This window comes from Sphaeramia orbicularis, chromosome 16 (genome assembly GCF_902148855.1).
Source record: "Sphaeramia orbicularis chromosome 16, fSphaOr1.1, whole genome shotgun sequence".
NCBI lineage: Eukaryota > Metazoa > Chordata > Actinopteri > Kurtiformes > Apogonidae > Sphaeramia > Sphaeramia orbicularis.
Window position 1 is genome coordinate 12412768 of NC_043972.1, and position 20343 is coordinate 12433110.

At 45.9% G+C, this 20343-nt stretch overlaps 1 protein-coding gene across 1 annotated transcript; it reads right to left on the bottom strand.

Annotated features, from left to right (window-relative positions):
- Positions 1 to 1636: 1636 nt before the first annotated feature.
- Positions 1637 to 13910, bottom strand: gapdhs (glyceraldehyde-3-phosphate dehydrogenase, spermatogenic). The gene is made up of 11 exons (XM_030158921.1): positions 13818 to 13910; positions 8590 to 8652; positions 5529 to 5625; positions 5343 to 5449; positions 4968 to 5058; positions 3471 to 3589; positions 3298 to 3379; positions 3074 to 3225; positions 2627 to 2789; positions 2146 to 2243; positions 1637 to 2053 (listed from the first exon to the last, which is right to left on the bottom strand). Exons 2-11 carry the CDS (start codon positions 8616 to 8618, stop codon positions 1984 to 1986), a joined length of 1008 nt encoding a protein of 335 aa, XP_030014781.1. The 5' UTR covers positions 8619 to 8652; positions 13818 to 13910; the 3' UTR covers positions 1637 to 1983.
- Positions 13911 to 20343: the final 6433 nt, after the last annotated feature.

Here is a 20343-nt window from a genome sequence, read left to right on the forward strand (position 1 = left end):
AGGACTTGGTCGCCTGGTGGGTCAGGTAAGGCCTGATCTATCTTATACTGAATAATGTAAAGGAATTTGATCCGGTGACGGAGGCAACATGATCTGAGAAGGTCAACCATGATCTGAGAAGGTCAACCATGATCTGAGAAGGTCAACTGATCATCAGTCAGGACACCCAAGTTTCCTGCTGCTTTGGTAGAAGCAGGAGATGAGGAGTCCATTTGGATGGAGATGTTCTGATGTAAGGGTTAGGCTCAGCTGAGTTTGGACAGGTTCAGGAGGAGGTGATGGGCTGAGGGGTAGAACGGTGGAAGGGTGGAACGGTAGAACAGTGAAACGGTGAAACAGTGGAATGGTGCACTCGTTTGTACCGTGCCGCAGAAAAAAAAACTGACCACTTTATTCTGAAGCCGATGCACCAGTGTGTGTGTGTGTGTGTAAATGTGACATCAGAGAGTAGAACAGAGGCACAGAGTCCAGGTCAGACATTCGTAACATGTTACGGCTCCATACTGTGAGTGGCACAGACTCCACCCACTGTCCCCAGTGAGCAGTGACCGTGTCTCTATTGTCTCTACTGTCTATTGTCTCTACTGTGTCTCTATTGCCTCTACTGTCTATTGTCTCTACTGTGTCTCTATTGTCTATTGTCTCTACTGTCTGTTGTCACTTTAATAATGTGGGTCAAATCCATTCAGATGTTTGACTGAAAAAGACAGAGAAGAAACAGACGGGAGCACAGGAGACCAGGTCCAGGACTAAAGAGGACCAGGACCACAGGAGACCAGGTCCAGGACTAAAGAGGACCAGGACCACAGGAGACCAGGTCCAGGACCGAAGAGGACCAGGACCACAGGAGACCAGGTCCAGGACCAAAGAGGACCAGGACCACAGGAGACCAGGTCCAGGACTAAAGAGGACCAGGACCATAGGAAACCAGGTCCAAGACCGAAGAGGACCACAGGAGATCAGGTCCAGGATCCAAAGATGATTGGGACCACAAGAGACCAGGTCTAAAGAAGACCAGGACTGAAAACCAGAGGGTTCAGGGTCTGTGTTTGTCAGTCATTCATCCTTATGATGGTGCAGTTCCAGTGGAAGCCACTAAGTGGAGCAGTTCTACAAGAAATGTGATGATAGTGACCGTTGAAGGTCTTCGCCATAAAACCACATCAATCCACCAGCAGGAGGCAGCACGGGACAGGGTTAGGTACAGGACTTAAGGGGACCAGATCCAGGACTACAGGAGACCAGGCCCAGGACTAAAGAAGACCAGGACTACAAGAGACCAGGACCACAGAAGACCAGGACTACAGAAGACCAGGACTACAGGAGACCAGGACCACAGAAGACCAGGACTACAGGAGACCAGCATCACAGAAGACCAGGACTACAGGAGACCAGGACCACAGAAGACCAGATCCAGGATACATTCATTGATAAATATCCATATGATCTTTGTTCGATCTGTGTAAAACTGAACCTTTAATTAAACATGAATGTGTTCAACTGTCAGTGACTCATTTAGTGGTATCTTTTCGGTCATTTTTGTTTCTTATTGGTTGAAACTGTAGATGTTTAGAGAACATGACAGACAGAGGACAGGTAAGAAACAGACAGGACAGATAAAGGACACAATCGCATCTGGAGGTTTTCATCTTTTATTTTAATTTTGTTTCTTGTAGGCAGAGTTTCAGTAGCTCCTCCTCCCACTGGTCATAAGCCTTTGAACACACCAACAGGAACATGGATACAGTAGTTACCAATGGACTAGCCATAACGACACATCTACAGTGGCAGTGGGGGGGTGAGGGGGTGAGAGGGGGCACACAGACACAAATACTGTCACTGACCGTCTCATTGATAAAGGAAAGGACAGATTAACTCAGGACACTCCAACACTGCTGCTACCAACGGTAGAGCTATGACTGCGATGCTAAGGGGAGGGCGGGTGTTCTGTGTGGAATGATGGGGACGGTCCCTTCCTGCCTTCTACTCCTGGGCGTACATGTAAAGCATCAGGTCGGCCACGCGGTGGCTGTAGCCGAACTCATTGTCATACCTGGAAACAGAAAAGACGACCATCAACGATCAATAAACCGATCAGACACAGATTGATCTGAGTCAGTAAAACGGAAACGCATCGATACCAACCAGGAAATGAGCTTCACAAAGTTATCGTTGAGGGAGATGCCAGCACCGGCGTCAAAGATGGAGGAATGTGTGTCACCGATGAAGTCAGAGGACACCACCTACAGGACAGATAGTCAGGTTCAACCACCCATACAATCCCTCCCATATGACCCCCCCCCACACATACACCACCTACAGGACAGAGAAGACAGGTTCAACCACCCATATGACCCCCCCACACATACACCACCTACAGGACAGAGAAGACAGGTTCAACCACCCATATGACCCCCCCACACATACACCACCTACAGGACAGAGAAGACAGGTTCAACCACCCATATGACCCCCCCACACATACACCACCTACAGGACAGAGAAGACAGGTTCAACCACCCATACCCCCCCCCCCCCCCCACTGCAGCTCCACCCCCCCAGGACTCCATCTATGCAGCTCCACCCCCCCACGGCTCTGTCTAATTCCTGGGTCCGTCAGCTGTACCTGGTCCTCGGTGTATCCCAGAACGCCTTGCAGCGGTCCGTGCGCCGCCTTCTTCACCGCCTCCTTGATCTCGCTGTAAGACGCAGGTTTGGACAGACGGCACGTCAGGTCCACCACCGACACGTCGGCCACAGGCACACGGAACGCCATGCCTGTCAGCTTCCTATAAGAACCAACACAGAACCAACGTATGAGTCTGGGCCTGATGCCACATACCAACAAACACCACATAGAGAAAATTGACATCAGATGTTTAAACATCAGAGACGAAGCAGTCATCTGCGATTATGACAGCGAAAGAGAAGGATGAAGAAGCAGGTTCTACTTCAGGTTTGGACCGGTTCAGACAAGAGTTCACACTCTACTCTTAATCTACTCTTACTCTACTCCAGGTACTCAGTTTTCTGTTCCGTTTGTCTCATTACAGGTGGGCGTGCATCTCCTCACCCGTTGAGGTCGGGGATGACCTTTCCAACTGCCTTGGCAGCGCCGGTAGAGGCGGGGATGATGTTCTGGGCAGCGCAGCGGCCATCACGCCAGGCCTTCGCACTGGGGCCATCCACCGTCTTCTGAGTGGCAGTGTAGGCGTGGACTGTAGTCTACGGAACAGAGTAGAAACGTAAGAAATGGATCCAAACCAGGAGCGACGACCGAGGCCGACGGCGACTCACCATCAGAGCCTCCTCGATGCCAAAGCTATCGTGGATGACTTTGGCCAGTGGTGCCAGGCAGTTGGTGGTGCAGGAGGCGTTACTGTTGGAGACAGGTGGAGATCAGAGGTTCTACTGATGGGGACACAAACATGAGCATATCACAGATGGTGGGGGGGGGGGGGGGGACGTACCTGACGATTCTCATGGAGGATGGGTCATACTTCTCCTCGTTGACTCCCATGACAAACATCGGTGCATCAGGTGAGGGGGCGGATACGACCACACGCTGAGCTCCGCCCTCAAGGTGAGCCTGAGCATCATAAGAGAGACATAAGTTTAAACTAAATTCATACAGTAAAGGTACATGATACAGGGTACATGGTACAAGGTAGGGCTGCTCGATTATAGAAAAAAAAAAAAAAAAAAATCACGATTATTTTAGCAATAATTGAAATCACGATTATTAAAACCGATTATTTGTTAACCTTAAAGTCGTTTATTTTTTTTCTTGCAAAACAATGTAAAATATACTCTTTAAACATAAATAAAGCTTTTAACCACTAAAACAAAGTATGTTCACTTTTGTACGAAACAAAAAAATCTTTGAAAGCAAATAAGTGTACTGTAAATTCAAGTATGTTTCCTTTTGTAAATAAATAGTGCACTGTAATTAAACTGCTATAGACTTGCCATAGAACTGTAGCAATTAAAAAAAAAAAAAAAAAAAAAAAAAAAGCTCACGTAAAGTGCAAATTATAAATTTAAGTATGTTCAATGTAGTATGAAACATAGTAAATTCAGTGGCGTGCCGTGAGGTTTCAGTTAAGGCCTTCTGTATACATCAGCCATCTAGAATACGTACGCCAGGGTTATACAGGTTAGGGTTAGGTTAATATGGGAGTTGCAGCGTAAAGAGATTCGGAAACTGAAGATTGCATTGCGGACGAAGTTGTTTTATGCGTTTTAGTTTTTCATAAGATTATGATAACAGTGGCGGTGGTTAAACTTTAGATGGTTAAAAAGGTTTGTTTTGTTGGCAGACACAACTACAAAACACTTTTTGCACTTGATGTGTTTTTGCCCTTCGTCTTCTTCATCAAACCCAAAGTGATTCCATACAATTGAATTTGACTTGCCTTTTTTGTTTACCAAGCACTTCTGCTGTGATTCTCCTGCTATTTTTCCAGACCACTAGGTACAACTTTCCTCTTGGGGTGGACCTGCCGGCTAGCTGGCAGCTGTAGCTTAGAGGGGGGCGGGGCAGAGCAGCTCATGGGAGCTTGCGTGCGCGTGAATTAAAACAACTCAAAATTAATAATCGTTTTTTCTCGATTACATAATTTTTGTAATCGTTGCGTCTAATAATCGAAATCGTAATTGAATTTCGATTAATTGCACAGCCCTAGTACAAGGTATGGAGTATGGGGTACAAAATACAGAGTAAAGGGTATGGGATGCTGAGTACAGGGTACTATGTACTGGATAAAGGTCACTGGATATAAGTTACAAGGTATTGGGTATGAGGTACAGGTTATGGACTGCTGGGTACTGGGTATAGGGTACAGGTTATGGACTGTACAGGTTATGGACTGCTGGGTACTGGGTATAGGGTACAGGTTATGGACTGCTGGGTACTGGGTATAGGGTACAGGTTATGGACTACTGGGTACTGGGTATAGGGTACATACATTGGCCTTCTCCAGGCTGAGGAAGACGCCGGTGGACTCAACCACGTACTTGGCTCCACTGTCGCCCCAGGGGATTTCAGCTGGTTTCATACTGTCATCGACAACAATAACAACGTCAGTGTGAGCCAATGAAATGCCACCGTTATTAAAGAGCTTCTGGTTCTGAAAACAATCCAACTGCAGCAGACAAGTATCTGAGGAGGTTTATTAATACAGGACACACTCAGGAAAGACCTTTATGACAGTGTCCTAAACTATGACGTCACCGTCCACTGAGGAGCCAACGTCTGGTGACCTTTGAACTCCTTCACCCATCACTGATGATTGGTTAATTAGTTTGACATCACGTCATGAACATGGACACCGTCCTCTTACCACTGAAAGACGGAGATGGAGTTGCCGTCAATGATGAGTTTATTTCCGTCGTGATGGACCTCGCCTTTGTAGCGGCCGTGGGTGGAGTCATACTTGAACATGTAGACCTATGGGGGCGGGGCATTAGTGCATTTGGTTAATGGTGGGTTCATGTTTGAGTGACCCGTTGTGTTTCTGTTTCTTTACCATGTAGGGCAGGTCGATGAAGGGGTCGTTGATTGCCACCACCTTGATGCCCTTCTGAAGACACGCCCTCAGAACCAGGCGGCCAATGCGACCGAAGCTGCACAAGCAACAGAGAGGGAGGGGTTAAAGAAAAAAGGGGCGTCCACATGACACATTTACCAAAATAACCAAAGACTGAGAGATATTTAAAGAACGAGTCAAGAATCCAACAAAACCCCCTTTGACAGGACAGAGGAGGACACATCTAAGGTGGTCCCATTCCATTCATCAACAATTAAGGATTATTATGATTTTTGATGCATCTTTTTCCCCACTCAGGACTTTTTTTTCTCCCTCTTTTTTGTCCCTCTCTCCCCCTTCATATTTTTAAATGAGGCATATTTGACAGTTTCCATAAATCCAAGTAATGAAACAAATTTACTTCCATTATCTGTTATTTGCAATGTGATATCATGAAATAGTGTAAATATACACACCACTTTAGTGTGTTATCTGGACACATTGTCAGCTTTAAGCCTGTATGTTCAAACACCACACACTGAGGGTCAGGGTCATGTGACAAAAGTGACACATGATAAAATAACGTTGAATAACATACGAAAGAATGAAACTGTATAGCACTCCATATGTCATAAGAACTGGAGTGACGTACATGTTTTCATGAGGTCAGTGTTTTTATTTGAGTCAAAGTGACCCTGAATGATCCAACAGGAAAAACAGGAGCAGTGGAAGAAACAGCAGCTGCTCTTATTCACAAATACAGGTTCCAGTTCCTGCAAAAGCATGACTTTTCAACAAAAGCCCACATATGTATCTATGAACAGAACCAAAAAACTTAAAAAGACTTATTTCAATCAATGTGGTTTTCACAGATTTCTGTATTAGTCTGATACAAAATATATATATTTACACATTTGCTTATTTAGCCCCCCCCCCCCCCCCCCCCCCCCCCCCCCCGCTTCTGTAGAAAACAGCTGATTCTATGTGAACCCACACAAACCTAGTTTATTCAGTCAGAATAAATGAAGACATCCAAACTAAATCCTGCAACAAACTCCAGATTTCACTGTCCACCATTAAAGCATGGGTCACATTACGCAGTTCTCCAACACGTTCTCTTCACTGATTCCACTACTTTGGTTTTGGTCTCATTGTACAGTTTGGGAACTGCTTTCTGTGTAAAATACTTTGGGTTCGGAAGCTTCTATCTGGACTCCAGCATCTGCATCAGAGCATGACAGTCCTGTATTTAACGACAGCAATCACGAAAACCTGAGGTAAATCTGAGGCGATGAAGGCTGTTCTGGTACAGAGGACCAGTAAAAACCAGTTCAAACCAGTAAAAACCCAGTAAAAACCAGTTCAAACAAGACCACCAGTACACTGAGGACCAGTTCAAACCAGATCTACAGACCCCTGTTCTTAAACCCGTTCTTAAACCTGAGTATTGGAAATACACATTTCTTCACTGATATTTGTTCTGTGTGTGTGTGTGTATATTTACTTTCCTGTTCATTTAAAACTGCCTCTAAAACCAAGTACAGTTTAGTTTTTATGTTCAACACTGACCTCATCAGACTGTTGTTCTTTACATCTAGGCTTGCACTACCCTATCGCCACATCGCTATTGGCGATGCATTTTCCTGGTTGGCGAAGTTGTTTTCAACCCGTGTAGCCACAGTGGCGAAGGTATTTTTTAGTAAAATCAACCAACTTACATCTCTGATCGAAAATCTCCGAGCGATAACCAAGGAAAATAACAAATACGGTCTCCACTACTTATGAGCACTGCCGAGAGCGATCGAACTCACCCGAACGTTTCCGATTTTTTACAAATTCACACGGCACAGACAGAGGGGTACGGAGCGGTGCAGACCGCCACCAGTGAAAACCAAACTTATGGCTCATTAGCTTTTCTCTACCTGCTGAATCTTCGCTTTTAAACCTTACCAGCGAAAACGCTACAATATTAGTATCACATTAGTGTTGCCTCTGTCGTCTCCATGTTTGTTATTACTGACTTTCTTCTTCTCAAAAAACTTTACCCTTCTTCGTAGTATTTGTCCTGTATGGTTAATTCAGAGCGGCGCCCCCTGGTGGATTAATTGAGAAACGCTCATTCCAACACATTAAATGTCAGTAGCAGCACTTTGTTCCAGTCAGACTAATGACAACGACAATAAAGCACGTTTACAAAAGGAACTAAGACCTGGAATGGGATTATTAAGTACTACTATCGGTACTTGGTATCGGCAAGTACTCAAAAGTAAGTACTCATACTCAGTCTGGAAAAAAGAGGTATCGGTGCATCCCTAATGTATGGTATCATACTCAGAGGTGTCTCACTGGTAAATTTATTTTATATTGAATCTCATTAAATTTCATGAACATCAGTGGTCAGAATAATTGTATTTATAAGTCTATCATTTATTGTTTTGTTATACATTAGATTAGAAATAAAAATAGTTGAGATGAAAATGCTGACTTAAGTTAATTTTTTATGATTTTTTTTTGTATGAAACTGAAGCCAGATTGAACATATTTTTAAGCTCAAAATGCACCAGAATGCAGGAAAAAGACTTCATTTTTCCCAAAATTTCCCGGGGGAGCTATGCTCATCGCCATGGTCCACGCAGGGACCCAGACTAACTGTGGCTTTTTGTGGCTACACTCATTTCTACTAATGTAGCCACAGTGGTTGTATCTTTCATTTTCCTAGCACAAGCACAGATGTTACATGTTAGTTTATGTGCTTGGCACATGTTGCAAAATGGCACAAACTAAATGTAAAATGTTCTGGAAGGTTCTTTGGGCTAAATTATTTTTCTTTTTTTGGTTTCACTGTTCACAAACTGGTGCATTCATCTGAAACAACGGGAAAGAATCTGGATCTGGAGTTTATTTTTCTAAACGGTGCTGTGGTGTTTCTGCTTCAGCTCCAGCTTGAGTGTGTTCCACTGACTGATGGGTAACGGCAAGTGTTGGTTGGTGGTTCTGTGTTCTTTAAACAGGGTTCTCTATGTTCTAGTGGAGGTTGTGTGTGCTGCTGGTTCTAACTCACCCGTTGATTCCAACCTGAAGGTCTGGCATTTCTGCTGCTGCTCTGGAGGTTCACACCTGTTACCTGGAGGACAACACAAAAACACAGACACATGAAGAAGAAGCTCCTCTGAGCTGATGAAGTTCTGCTGAAGACGGTTCTGTTCAACACTGGGTCCAATAAGGAGCCTGGGTTGGACATTCCAGAGGACACCTGACAACAGGAGGCGTGGCCCAAGTACCTGGATCAGGTGACCCGTTTGGCTCGGACTGGATCTGTACTTTCATACCCATGTGTAAACCATTTAAGAACTCAGAACCTGAGTCAATGGAAAAGGAACAGAACTAGTCCAAAGCCTGGTGTTGGTCAGGTTCACGTGGTTCTAAAGCAGTGTTGGTCGGGTTCCGGTGGTTCTAAAGCGGTGTTGGTTGGGTTCAGGTGGTTCTAAAGCGGTGTTGGTCGGGTTCAGGTGGTTCTAAAGCAGTGTTGGTCGGGTTCTGGTGGTTCTAAAGCGGTGGTGTTGGTTGAGTTCTGGTGGTTCTAAAGCAGTGTTGGTCGGGTTCAGGTAGTTCTAAAGCGGTGTTGGTCAGATACCTGACAGGGTGAGGTTCTGTTCATCTCACAGTGAAAATAATTTCATCACAATGTGTTGCATCAGGCAGAGACATGTTTAAGAGACAAGAGTGGAGGAAGGAATGCAACAACTGACACAACACAACTAACACACATTGTGTGTAATAAACCACACCTTAAACCAGGTCCAACCTGAACCAGAACCTGCTTGTGCTGAACTGAGCAGGTGTGTGGTCGGACTATTCATGAAAACTGGATGGAGTCATGTGACTGACCACGGGCCGGTTCTGTTCAACAGAATCATGTTCAGCTACATGAGCTAAATCTGCCGGTGCCAGGGCGCCACTGTGTCCTTGGATGTGGGTGGTTGTCTCTTTAGAATGCTGTAATCTCCTTATCTGCTGCACAGGAATGACAAGCTGTCAGTCTGGTGAAATGCATTGTGGGAGTTCTTTAAATAGGCTGAGGGGACGACCAGATTAGGACAAATCTGATGGCCAACAGTGGACCAACCACAACAATAGACATCCAAGAAGACACCTGGAGACATGGACAAACTTCAACTTCAGGGACTTATTGATGAGTCCCAAAAATCACAGTGCATGAACACAAACACACACAGTCCTCTGAGGTCAGAGGTCACAGGCCTTTTAGAACAAAGATAGACCACAGATTATTCAATATATGTGTTTATTCAGACAAGGAGTGAACGGACAGCAGTCCCACTCTTCTGTCCATCGGGTTCTTTGGACTTGTCCCCATCCTCAGCCTTCGTTCTGTGGATTCTATTAATTGTTTCAACTTTCTTCATCCCCACATTCACTGGTTTTTCCTAAACTTTTTCCTGGTTTCTTCACATACGTCTGATGGATGACACCGGAATCACATGACCACTGAGGCTGGACGAAAATGGGCAAAGACCTAACGACATGAGGACGGAGACTCAGCTGAACTGAGATCTGGAAACTAGACTTCCCTCACATCTTCAGTATGCACTTGAACGACACGCAACTGTTTAGAGTCCAGCCCTGTCGACCAATCAGAGCCGCTCTGGGAATCAGCACATGTCCTCAGGGACATGCCTCCAGCCACGTCCTCAGGGACACACCTCCAGCCACGTCCACATAGACAGATGTGTGTAGACCTGCAGACCATCTCCGTCTCTATCCAACCACTGTCACTAACGTCATAAACGGAGGACGGCCTATCCTGGCTCCACCCCTGGCTCTGAGGACTCCTCCTGTCCTCTGTCTTTATGTCTCCTTCCCAGATGTTGGTTTCATTTCCTCTGACTTCACAGATGACGCCATTACAGTTTGACTTGTCCAATTGGTTAGAAAAAGGGGAGGGGCAAGTCAGTCACCTGATGCATTACAGGAAAATAAATCATGGACAGATTAAAGGGACAGTCAGTTCCCCCGGTGGCCAGAGGGGGAACTACAGTGACCCCCCCAAGAGGTTTTACGTCTAAACATTCTGTGATGCTGGTGCTGTGATGTCAGGTGTGGGCATGGCCAGTGGGCCCATCGCTTCTCTCTCTGTTTAATTGTTGTGGTTCAGTCCCCCCAATCTGTCCTCATTTCCACATATGCCCCCCACCCCATAAAAACCCCTAACCAGTAGAATTCACCTCCCTCCCTCTGTGTGTGTCTCCATCCGTCCTCGCTGGTCTTTGTCAGTCTGGTTACCCCTATTTACCCCCCCCCCCCAGTCAAGCCGCGACCCAGATTTCCATCACAAAAGAGTTTTACCAAGGGGGGGGGTGTAAGGCGAGGGGGAGGGGCTGAGTCGAACCCAGTGAACCAGAGCAGAGACGTTTCATGTCTGTTTGGACAAACTGACTGGTCATTCATTCCAGTTGGTTCAGATGTGGCTCACAGACCCCGCCTCTGTGTATGGACCAACGTTTGAACCTGCTGAACCAAAGGTCTGATGTTTCTCCTTTTCTTGGATTCATTCATCTACAGGACGTTTGGCAGGAAGACGCTGCTTTGACCTTCCTCTATCGCCTCCAGGCCACTCCCCCTGCCTTGAAGCCACTCTCCTTCCTCTTTGTTTGGCTACCGTTGCTTATACATAACATTCCTCTTCCCTCTCTGTTGGTCTGGGTGATTTTCCATTGCAGAGAGCTGACTGGCTGGAGGCCAGGGACACCGTCCAATCAGATCCAGTCTCACATCAGACCTCAAACTATCATGAATCTTCTGCAGAAAACGGGGACACACAGTCCAACTCTGAGTGTGTCCTCCAACTGGAACAGAATTAGAATTCTGCCTGTGCTCATCATGTCCTCAGCCCCCCCCCCCCTCATCCTAAATGTCCAGTGTTTGTCTCATCTTAAATGTCCAGTGTTTGACAGTGGATCCATGGCTTTAAACTCAGATGGACCCAGACTCAGTTTTTATTCACGTTTGACTCAAAATGGTGGATGCAGGTCCAAACAGACACTCATCAATTAATCAGCATGGAGCTGCTCAGATTCAGTATCAGTGTCATGTGACTCTGCAGAGGACGTCGGACTAGATGACCGGACGGATGATTGAGCTGGTGTCAGCAGTCACATGACCCATCTGCCCCGCCCCCCATCAGTCTACGGTTCAGCTTTACAGTCTGTATTTGAACAGATCAGACTCAGAACAGCATCACAGTGTCAGGGTTCATCATAGTTCAGGACTCATCTGGGTCTGGATCCTGAATCTGGGTCTGGATCCTGAATCTGGGTCTGGATCCTGAACCTGGTTCAGCCTGACCACGTTGTGCTGAGTCACTCTGAGGTTTAACGCACATCCTGTATGAAACGACGACAGGAAGCACAGAACCCGCCCCCCCACGAGGGAACCAACTCATGTAGACACCAGTGAGGGCTGAAGGGGAGGGGGTTACCATGGTAACCATGGTTACCCTGGGTCCTGGTTAGTTTCTAGTTTCCAGTTGAATGAAGGTCACACTATTGATTCAATGAATCTGTTCATGAACCTCATCAGCTCTGTTAGCTTTAGCATCATGCTAATCTATACTAACCTTCAGAGGGCGACCTATGTCATGTGACCAGCTCCCAAAGTTAACTGAAAGAGGAGGATGACCAGGACCAGAACCAGAACCATCACATGATCCTCATCTGTCCACAGATCCAGACTCTGACCTTCATCAGCTGGAAACATGACCTTCATCAGAGACCAGGCCTCACATGACTGTATCTGGACCTACCAGACCTGCAGAGACCCTATCAGACCTGTAGAGACCCCACCAGACCTGCAGAGACCCCATCAGACCTGCAGAGACCTACAAAGACCACATGACACCCTCCAGACATACAGAGACCAGATCAGACCTACAGAGATGCAGAGACCAACTTAAACCTGCAGAGACTGCATGAAATCCTCCAGACCTACAGAGACCACATCAGACCCGCATAGACCACATGACATCCTCCGGACTTACAGAGACCACATCAGACCCGCATAGACCACATGACATCCTCCGGACCTACAGAGACCACATCAGACCCGCATATACCACATGACACCCTCCAGACATACAGAGACCAGATCAGACCTGCAGAGATGCAGAGACCAAGTTAGACCTGCAGAGACCACATCAGACCTACATGCCCCCTCCCCCCCTCAACACCATGTTCTCCAGATCCTGGATCTCAGAGGCCTAATGTGACATCAACAGGTCTACGGAGTCCGGATCAAACTGCGGCAGAATGCTGCGGTGTGTCCTTCATCCGAGGACATCCTGTCCTCCCTGGTCCACACCTCAAACCGGACTGTACCGGTTCTTACATCACCGGGTCCAGCACAGTCCGGTTCATCCTTCAGATCCAGACTTCATCACGGACACCGCGGGCGGCACGTAGACCATCATCCGGTCCAACCTGCGTGGTTGGACCGGATCCACTGGTCCGGGTCCACGGCTTCATCTGCAGGTCTCATCCAGGACCCCCTCGGAACCCGGACCGCGGGTCCGGACCGTCCTGACGTCATAATGTGTTCAAATCGGTCCGATCCGAACTAGGGGGGTTACGTAACATGGATGCGAATCCACTTCCGCATTGATGCAGGACCCGATGTGGACTACGAAAGAACCCATCTGAAAGGGGTCCGTTTAACACCTGATCCCTGATGCGGATCAGTGACCGGAACGGGTTTGGACTGGACGTGGACTGGGTCCATGATGACCCGGACCCGGGTTACACAACCCACCTGAGACCGGGCCGCATCCTGGACCCTGAACAGGTCTTGACCGTGTCAGAGCCCAGAACCAAACTGGTCCGTGTCAGAGTGCAGAACCAGAGTGGACAGAGTCAGGGCCCAGTTTCAGATCCAGGACCTGATCCTAATCCTATCCTCCGCTGTCACTGCGCCACTTTATGCGCCTGCGCAGATCGGTCAAACGAATTACGGCACCGACACGACATCCAGACCGATCCGGACCGATCCAGGCCGTCCCGGACCTATCTGGACCCGGTCGGACCTCACAGTCCACATTAACGACCGGATCAGGGTCGAACTGTGACGTTAAGGACGAAGTATCCGGTTCAGGACTGAAGGATCCGGTTCAGATCCAGGACCCGCGGATCCTGGTTCTGAACGGGGTCGGTTTAACTCAAATCGATTTAACCCATAACATCAGGACCGAGTGGACCGGGTCCGGGCCGCTCAGGGTCTTACCTTTCTGCAGATGCGTCCTGAGTCTGTGTGCGCGCTCCACGGACCCGCCTTCCGCTTTTATAGCGGACACGTGCCTCCCTCAGGCGGTCACCGTGGCGACGTGACGTCACCGCAACCCTCCGCACGGATCCATTTGAGACGAGGACCTGGTCACGGCTCAGTGGTACCATGGCAACCACCGGGACCGGGACTGAGACCCGGACCCGGTGTCGGACAGAGGAATGATGAGGCGTTTTTTCGTCTGTGACAGAAACACGTGAATGCATCATCAGTTTGGTTTAACAGTTTACATTAAGATTCACATGAAAAGAATTAAAGCAACAAGAAAACACTTGGATTCTTCCATTAGACCTAGAAACAGTCCGGGTTTATCCGGTCTTTGCAGGTTTTCATCATCTATTATGTCGCTAATTTATGAGACTCATCAGGGACCAGGTCTACAGAGTCCAGGATCTGGATCTGGATTTATTTCAGTGTTTCATGGAACTTTCCTTTCCTTGACCTTTGACCCTGTATGTGATGTGGGTTTGATGCAGATCCGGGTCTGAATGGATCCAGGACGGTCCAGGACCACAGAGTCCTCCTGGACCCGGGTCAGTGCACCAGACCGTCTATGGACACATGTGAACATGGATGGATGCCGCACTGTTACGTAACAAAACCATATATGACACGTTTCCATGGAGACAGGCTCTTCTACCAATTCCGTGTCTGCAAACAATCTATTCTATTCTATTCTATTCTATTCTATTCTATTCTATTTTAATCTACTCTGTTCTATTCTATTTTTTTCTATTCTAATCTGTTCTATTATATTCAATTCTATTCTAATCTTTTCTGTTCAGTTCTATTTATTGTATTCTTTTGGTTTCTATTCAATTCTATTATTTTCTTTTCTATTCTATTCTGTTCTATTTTTTCTATTCTGTTCTATGCTATTCTTTTCTATTCTGTTCTATTTTATTCTATTCTTTTCATTTCTATTCTATTCTATTCTATTCTGTTTTTTCTTTTCTATTCTATTCTATTCTGTTCTGTTCTACTCTATTTTGTTCTATTCTTTTCTGTTCTTTTCTATTCTGTTCTGTTCTATCAGACGGGGCTACGTGATGGAGGATGCGTACCGTAGAGGACCATGGGAAATTCCTGTGTGTCGTCATCTCCGCCTTTTACTCAACGGTGGAAAATTACACAGTAGAAGACATGAAGACACCGTTGTGTGCGCGCGCGTGTGTGTGTGGGGGGGGTGGGGGGGGGCGTTGTGGGAGGAGCTCCATGAACCGGTTCCTCTTAAAACAGGAACTGATTTGAACCTGTGCTGTGGTTTAGAGAAACAGAAAACACTGAAATACGATCCAACCCATCTGAGCCTAAACCCCGCCCACCCTCATCTTCATCCTCTTCTTCACCCTCATGTTCATCAGACTGAACTGCTCTTTCATCTCCATCCTGTAACTCTTTAATCAGGAGTCAGTGTGTTTGGTTTGGACTCATTTCAGTGTTTTTTTTTTTTTAAGTTCATTAACTCGTTCGTATAACCTCAGGTTCTACATGAATCTGTATCTGTGAATAAACTGTTTGGACACAATAATAATCCAGGCATAAAATGTTCTAACTTCATATTGAATGTCTTTATATTCCAGCCTGGGGAAGTGGCGTGTCCTCTAACCCTAACCCTGGTGTTAGTACAGGTAAAGAACACCCAGAACCTCCTCCACCCAGAACCCCCTCCACCCAGGGCCCCTCCACCTAGAACACCCTCCACCCAGAAACCCCTCCACCCTAGAACCCCCTCCACCCAGAACCCCTCCACCTAGAACACCCTCCACTCAATCAATAGAAAACACAGGTTTTCTTCTCAACCACATCCATCTGTTATTTCACATCAGAACTCAGTGAAGTAAAGTTCGGACTCTGAACGTGGTTCTGGTCCAGGAGGACTCCATCCTGGAACTCTGAGCTCCTCCTCCTGTGTCTGACCACCCGCTGTCTTCTCCTCCCATTGGTCGCAGTCTGGTGTTGACTCCACAGCACCATCTGCTGGTCAAAACCTGCTCCTGCACAGTTATAGAGGAGAACCTTAAACAGACCCACATGAATGTCTGAACAGAACTCATCGGAACCAGGACACTGTCACATCTGGGTCTGAATCTGACTCATGTCTGATGACGGTCATGACACGTTCCATCCGGCTGTTACGTCACTGAAGAACCAGACACGTCACAGTTCTGTTGTGGAGGCGGAGCCAGACTCACATGCACTTCAGAAACACAGGGTGATGGATGTGATGACTGTTCCCACAGGAGTCTGAAGGAGGAGCACTTAGGTTCTACTGGAGGTTCTACCGGAGGTTCTGCTGGAGGTTCTGCTGGAGGTTCTCCAGGGGGTTCTGCTGGAGGTTCTCCGGGTGGTTCTCCTGGAGAATGGTGGTCAAAAAATATCTTTTTTTTTATGTTTGAACTATTGAATCACAATAGAAACATGAAGTGAATTGAACTTCCTATTTGATTAAAGGTTCTGAATAAAACACCATAAACTGTTCTATTCTATTTTCATTCGTTTGTGACATATAAACATTTGAATATTGATCATTTTCAGGAGAAAACGACTTTTTGAACAAAAAAAATGAAAAAAATTGTTGAAATTATTCGGTGGGCGGGGCTAATAGGCTCAGTATGTGGCCTTTGTGTGTAAACCCCAAATGAAAGTAGAATCTCACAGAATGTTCTAGTTCTTCATTTTAGAACCAGTGGGTACGACTGTATTCTGGAAATGATGACTCTTTGCATCTGACTTTATTCTCATAAAATTATGGGTGTTATCTCAATATTATTTGCCTTTTTTCTCATAGTGACAAGTCTGTTTATTTTCTTATGTGGCGTTGATCTGCTGTTGTACTATTGCAGGTGGGGGAAAAGTAACTAAGTATTAACCATCTGTAATAAACTCCATATTCATGTTACAAATGTATTCAAACAAATGGTCCATGTTCTTTATCACATGAGAAAATGAAAGTAAACCTTCATATTTCAACATCAACAACACCAGTGGAGTCAAACAGTTTAAAGATGAAACCAACACCCTGGTCCGTCCTCTGATTTTGTTCGTCTCAGTCTGTCTTGTCTTTGTCTCTGTGGACATCACCCTTACCCTCTGTGCTTTTCTTGCTCCTTCAGTCATGTGACCTTTAGTTTATCTGTTACTGTCCTTCACTCCTAACTTTGTTGACCTTCCTCATCTTCTGAAGGTGTGTGGGGAGGACCTACAGTATGTCCTAAACCAGTCCAGTTCTGTAGTTCTTTTAGTGTCAGGGTTCCAACCCCAAACCAGAAGTGTCCTAGTGTCAGTGTCGGACATACAGACGCTCTGCAGACATGACCACAGTGGAACTAAACCTACTGGAGTAGATGTTCCACCAAAATGACCTGAACATAGAGTCTGAAGGATGAAAAACTCCAGAGTGTTGGTTTAAAACTCTGAAACTGTGTGTGTTTACATGAACTCCTTCTCCAAACTCTGTGATGCTGCATACGTTGCTATGGGAATGATGCTGCATGTGTTGCTATGGGAATGATGCTGCATACGTTGCTATGGGAATGATGCTGCATATGTTGCTATGGGAATGATGCTGCATGCATTGCCATAGTTTTGCTTACTGGTGTTTGTCCTTCATTTTTCTGAAGCAGCTGCTTCTTCCTTTGCTTTTGAGTCCAGGACAGTAACTCAGAAGATCCACCACAGCGCCTCCTGCAGGACAACAGTGGAAGGAGACAACAGCAGTAAAACAGTTCAGTTCTGCTCCTGATGAGTTTCGAAGCTGTTGGATCCAAACAGTTCTGGGGCTGTTTCCACTGGGGTCAGCAGGGGGCGCCCTAGGCCTACAGATGAGCAGGAGGACGTCTGGGTAAAAGACTCCTTCAAACCTCAGAGTAGACACAGTGGACGGACACTCCCCTGTCTGTGTCCATGGTCTGTGTTTCCTGTCTGTGTCTATGGTCTGTGTTTCCTGTCTGTGTCCCCTGTCTGTGTCTATGGTCTGTGTCCACACCATGAGATGGTTCCAGGACATAAATGAGGCAGATCTTCATTGTCTGTGGGACTGTCATCATCATCCTCGTCGTCTCCTGGGTTCTTCATCACCTGTTTCCTGGTGACGTCACCTGTATTTGCTGATGTCTCCACTTCCTTTCATAATGTGTCAGCTGATCCAGGTGATTCCCCCCCCCCCCCTTCACCCTCGACCACCGCCAACAGGAAATGTGGGTCTGAATGGCAGTGTGTGGGCGGAGCAGCGTGGGCCGTCCTTTATCCATGGCTTTGGAAAAACAAACTGTCCATCATTAGAATTCACACCAAAAATAATTTCCACATGTTCGGTTTGAACTTATAGAAGGCTGGTTCACCTTCATGAGTCTGAGCACGGAGGGTTCTAGGACACATGACCCCCCCGGAGAGGATTTAAGACCTAGGTGGGCTGCCACTTCCACCCCCACCCCCCAAATAAGTAGTCTGGAGTATTGTCAGTATTTTCAGTGTAGTATTATTACTTCAACTTAAAGCTGCAAATGCTGAAACTAGAAAGAACAAAAGCAGCAGAAACCGACTGTGGTTTGTATGAACAGATGAACTGATGAACAGATGAACTGATGAACAGATGAACTGATGAATTGATGAACAGATGAACAGATGAACTGATGAACAGATGAACTGATGAATTGATGAACTGATGAATTGATGAACAGATGAACTGATGAACAGATGAACAGATAGGACACATGAACCTGTTAGAATAAAGGGACAGAATCCCATCAGCGACTGGTGATGACAGCTGTCAATCATAGACTGAACCCTCCCACCCCCCTGTAAATGTTGAAGTCTGCTTTCAGCTCTGTCCATTTTCATGATGATGAACTGGAAAAATGAAACGTCTGCACGTTTAAACAGGATCTTAGAAGGTTGTACTAAACCGGCACACGACGGCGACGGCCTTGGGTCCTCTAGACCTGCCTCCAACCTGGATCTCCAACGCCGCTGCCTCTGCTCAGGTCTGACAGGTTGGTGTTGACCTCTGACCTCCACGGACGCTGTTTGAGGCTTCAGAAGCTGATGTGACTCAAGCCAATGGTTAAAGAGACGGTTTGTTGAGCAGATGTTTCAGAGACTCTGACGTAAACATCAACCTGGATTTAATTCATCTGATGTGGAGAACCCAACAGGTGCATTATGGGTAAACACAAATGAGATGAGGTTGTTTAATTAAGGTGGAGATGAACTTCAGCAGCATTTTCTCCTACATATATACAAATATACATACATATACACACACACACACACACACACACACACATACATACATACATACATATACACTCAACAAAAATATAAACGCACCACTTTTGTTTTTGCTCCCATTTGTCATGAGCTGAACTCAAAGATCTAAAACTTTTTCTGTGTACACACAAGGTTTATTTCTCTCAAATATTGTTCACAAATCTGTCTAAATTTGTGTTAGTGAACACTTCTTCTTTGCTGAGATAATTCATCCACCTCACAGGTGTGGCATATCAAGATGCTGATTAGACAGCATGATTTTTGCACAGGTGTGCCTTAGGCTGGCCACAATAAAAGGCCACTCCAAAATGTGCAGTTTTATCACACAGCACAATACCACAGATGTCACAAGTTTTGAGGGAATATGCAATTGGCATGCTGACTTCAGGAATGTCCACCAGAGCTTTTGCCTGTGAATTGAATGTTCATTTCTCTACCGTAAGCCATCTCCAAAGCTGTTTCAGAGAATTCATGAAGAAGACTGTGCGAGGAAAATGGTGGTCACACCAAATACTGACTGGTTTTCTGACCCCCCTGGACCACCCAATACAGTAAAACTGCACATTTTAGAGTGGCCTTTTATTGTGGCCAGCCTAAGTCACACCTGTGCAATAATCCTGCTGTCTAATCAGCATCTTGATATGCCACACCTGTGAGGTGGATGGATTATCTCAGCAAAGGACAAAGGAGAAGTGCTCACTAACACAGATTTAGACAAATTTATGAACAATATTTGAGAGAAATAGGCCTTTTGTGTACATAGAAAAAGTTTTAGATCTTTGAGTTCAGCTCATGACAAATGGGAGCAAAAACAAAAGTGGTGCGTTTATATTTTTGTTGAGTGTATATACATACATACGTACGTACATACATACATATATACATACAGGGTGGGGAAGCAAAATTTACAACATTTTGAGGCAGGGATTGAAAGACAGTGTATGACCAATTAGTTTATTGAAAGTCATGAGAATTTATTTGCCACAAGAAAACTGACATAATATAAAATGTTTTTATTCTATGTGTCCTCCTTCTTTCTCAATAACTGCCTTCACACGCTTCCTGAAACTTGCGCAAGTGTTCCTCAAATATTCGGGTGACAACTTCTCCCATTCTTCTTTAATAGTATCTTCCAGACTTTCTCGTAATAGTTTTGCTCATAGTCATTCTCTTCTTTACATTATAAACAGTCTTT

What these genes read in the sequence shown, in the direction of transcription:
- gapdhs (XM_030158921.1), bottom strand. Translation starts at nt 8,618, where the DNA reads ATGCCAGACCTTCAGGTTGGAATCAACGG. An exon ending in TCAGCCTGGAGAAGGCCAAT is followed by an intron (nt 3,590 to 4,967) that starts GTATGTACCCTA and finishes TATGATGCTCAG; the next exon opens with GCTCACCTTGAGGGCGGAGC. An exon ending in TGGGATACACCGAGGACCAG is followed by an intron (nt 2,244 to 2,626) that starts GTACAGCTGACG and finishes TCTGTCCTGTAG; the next exon opens with GTGGTGTCCTCTGACTTCAT.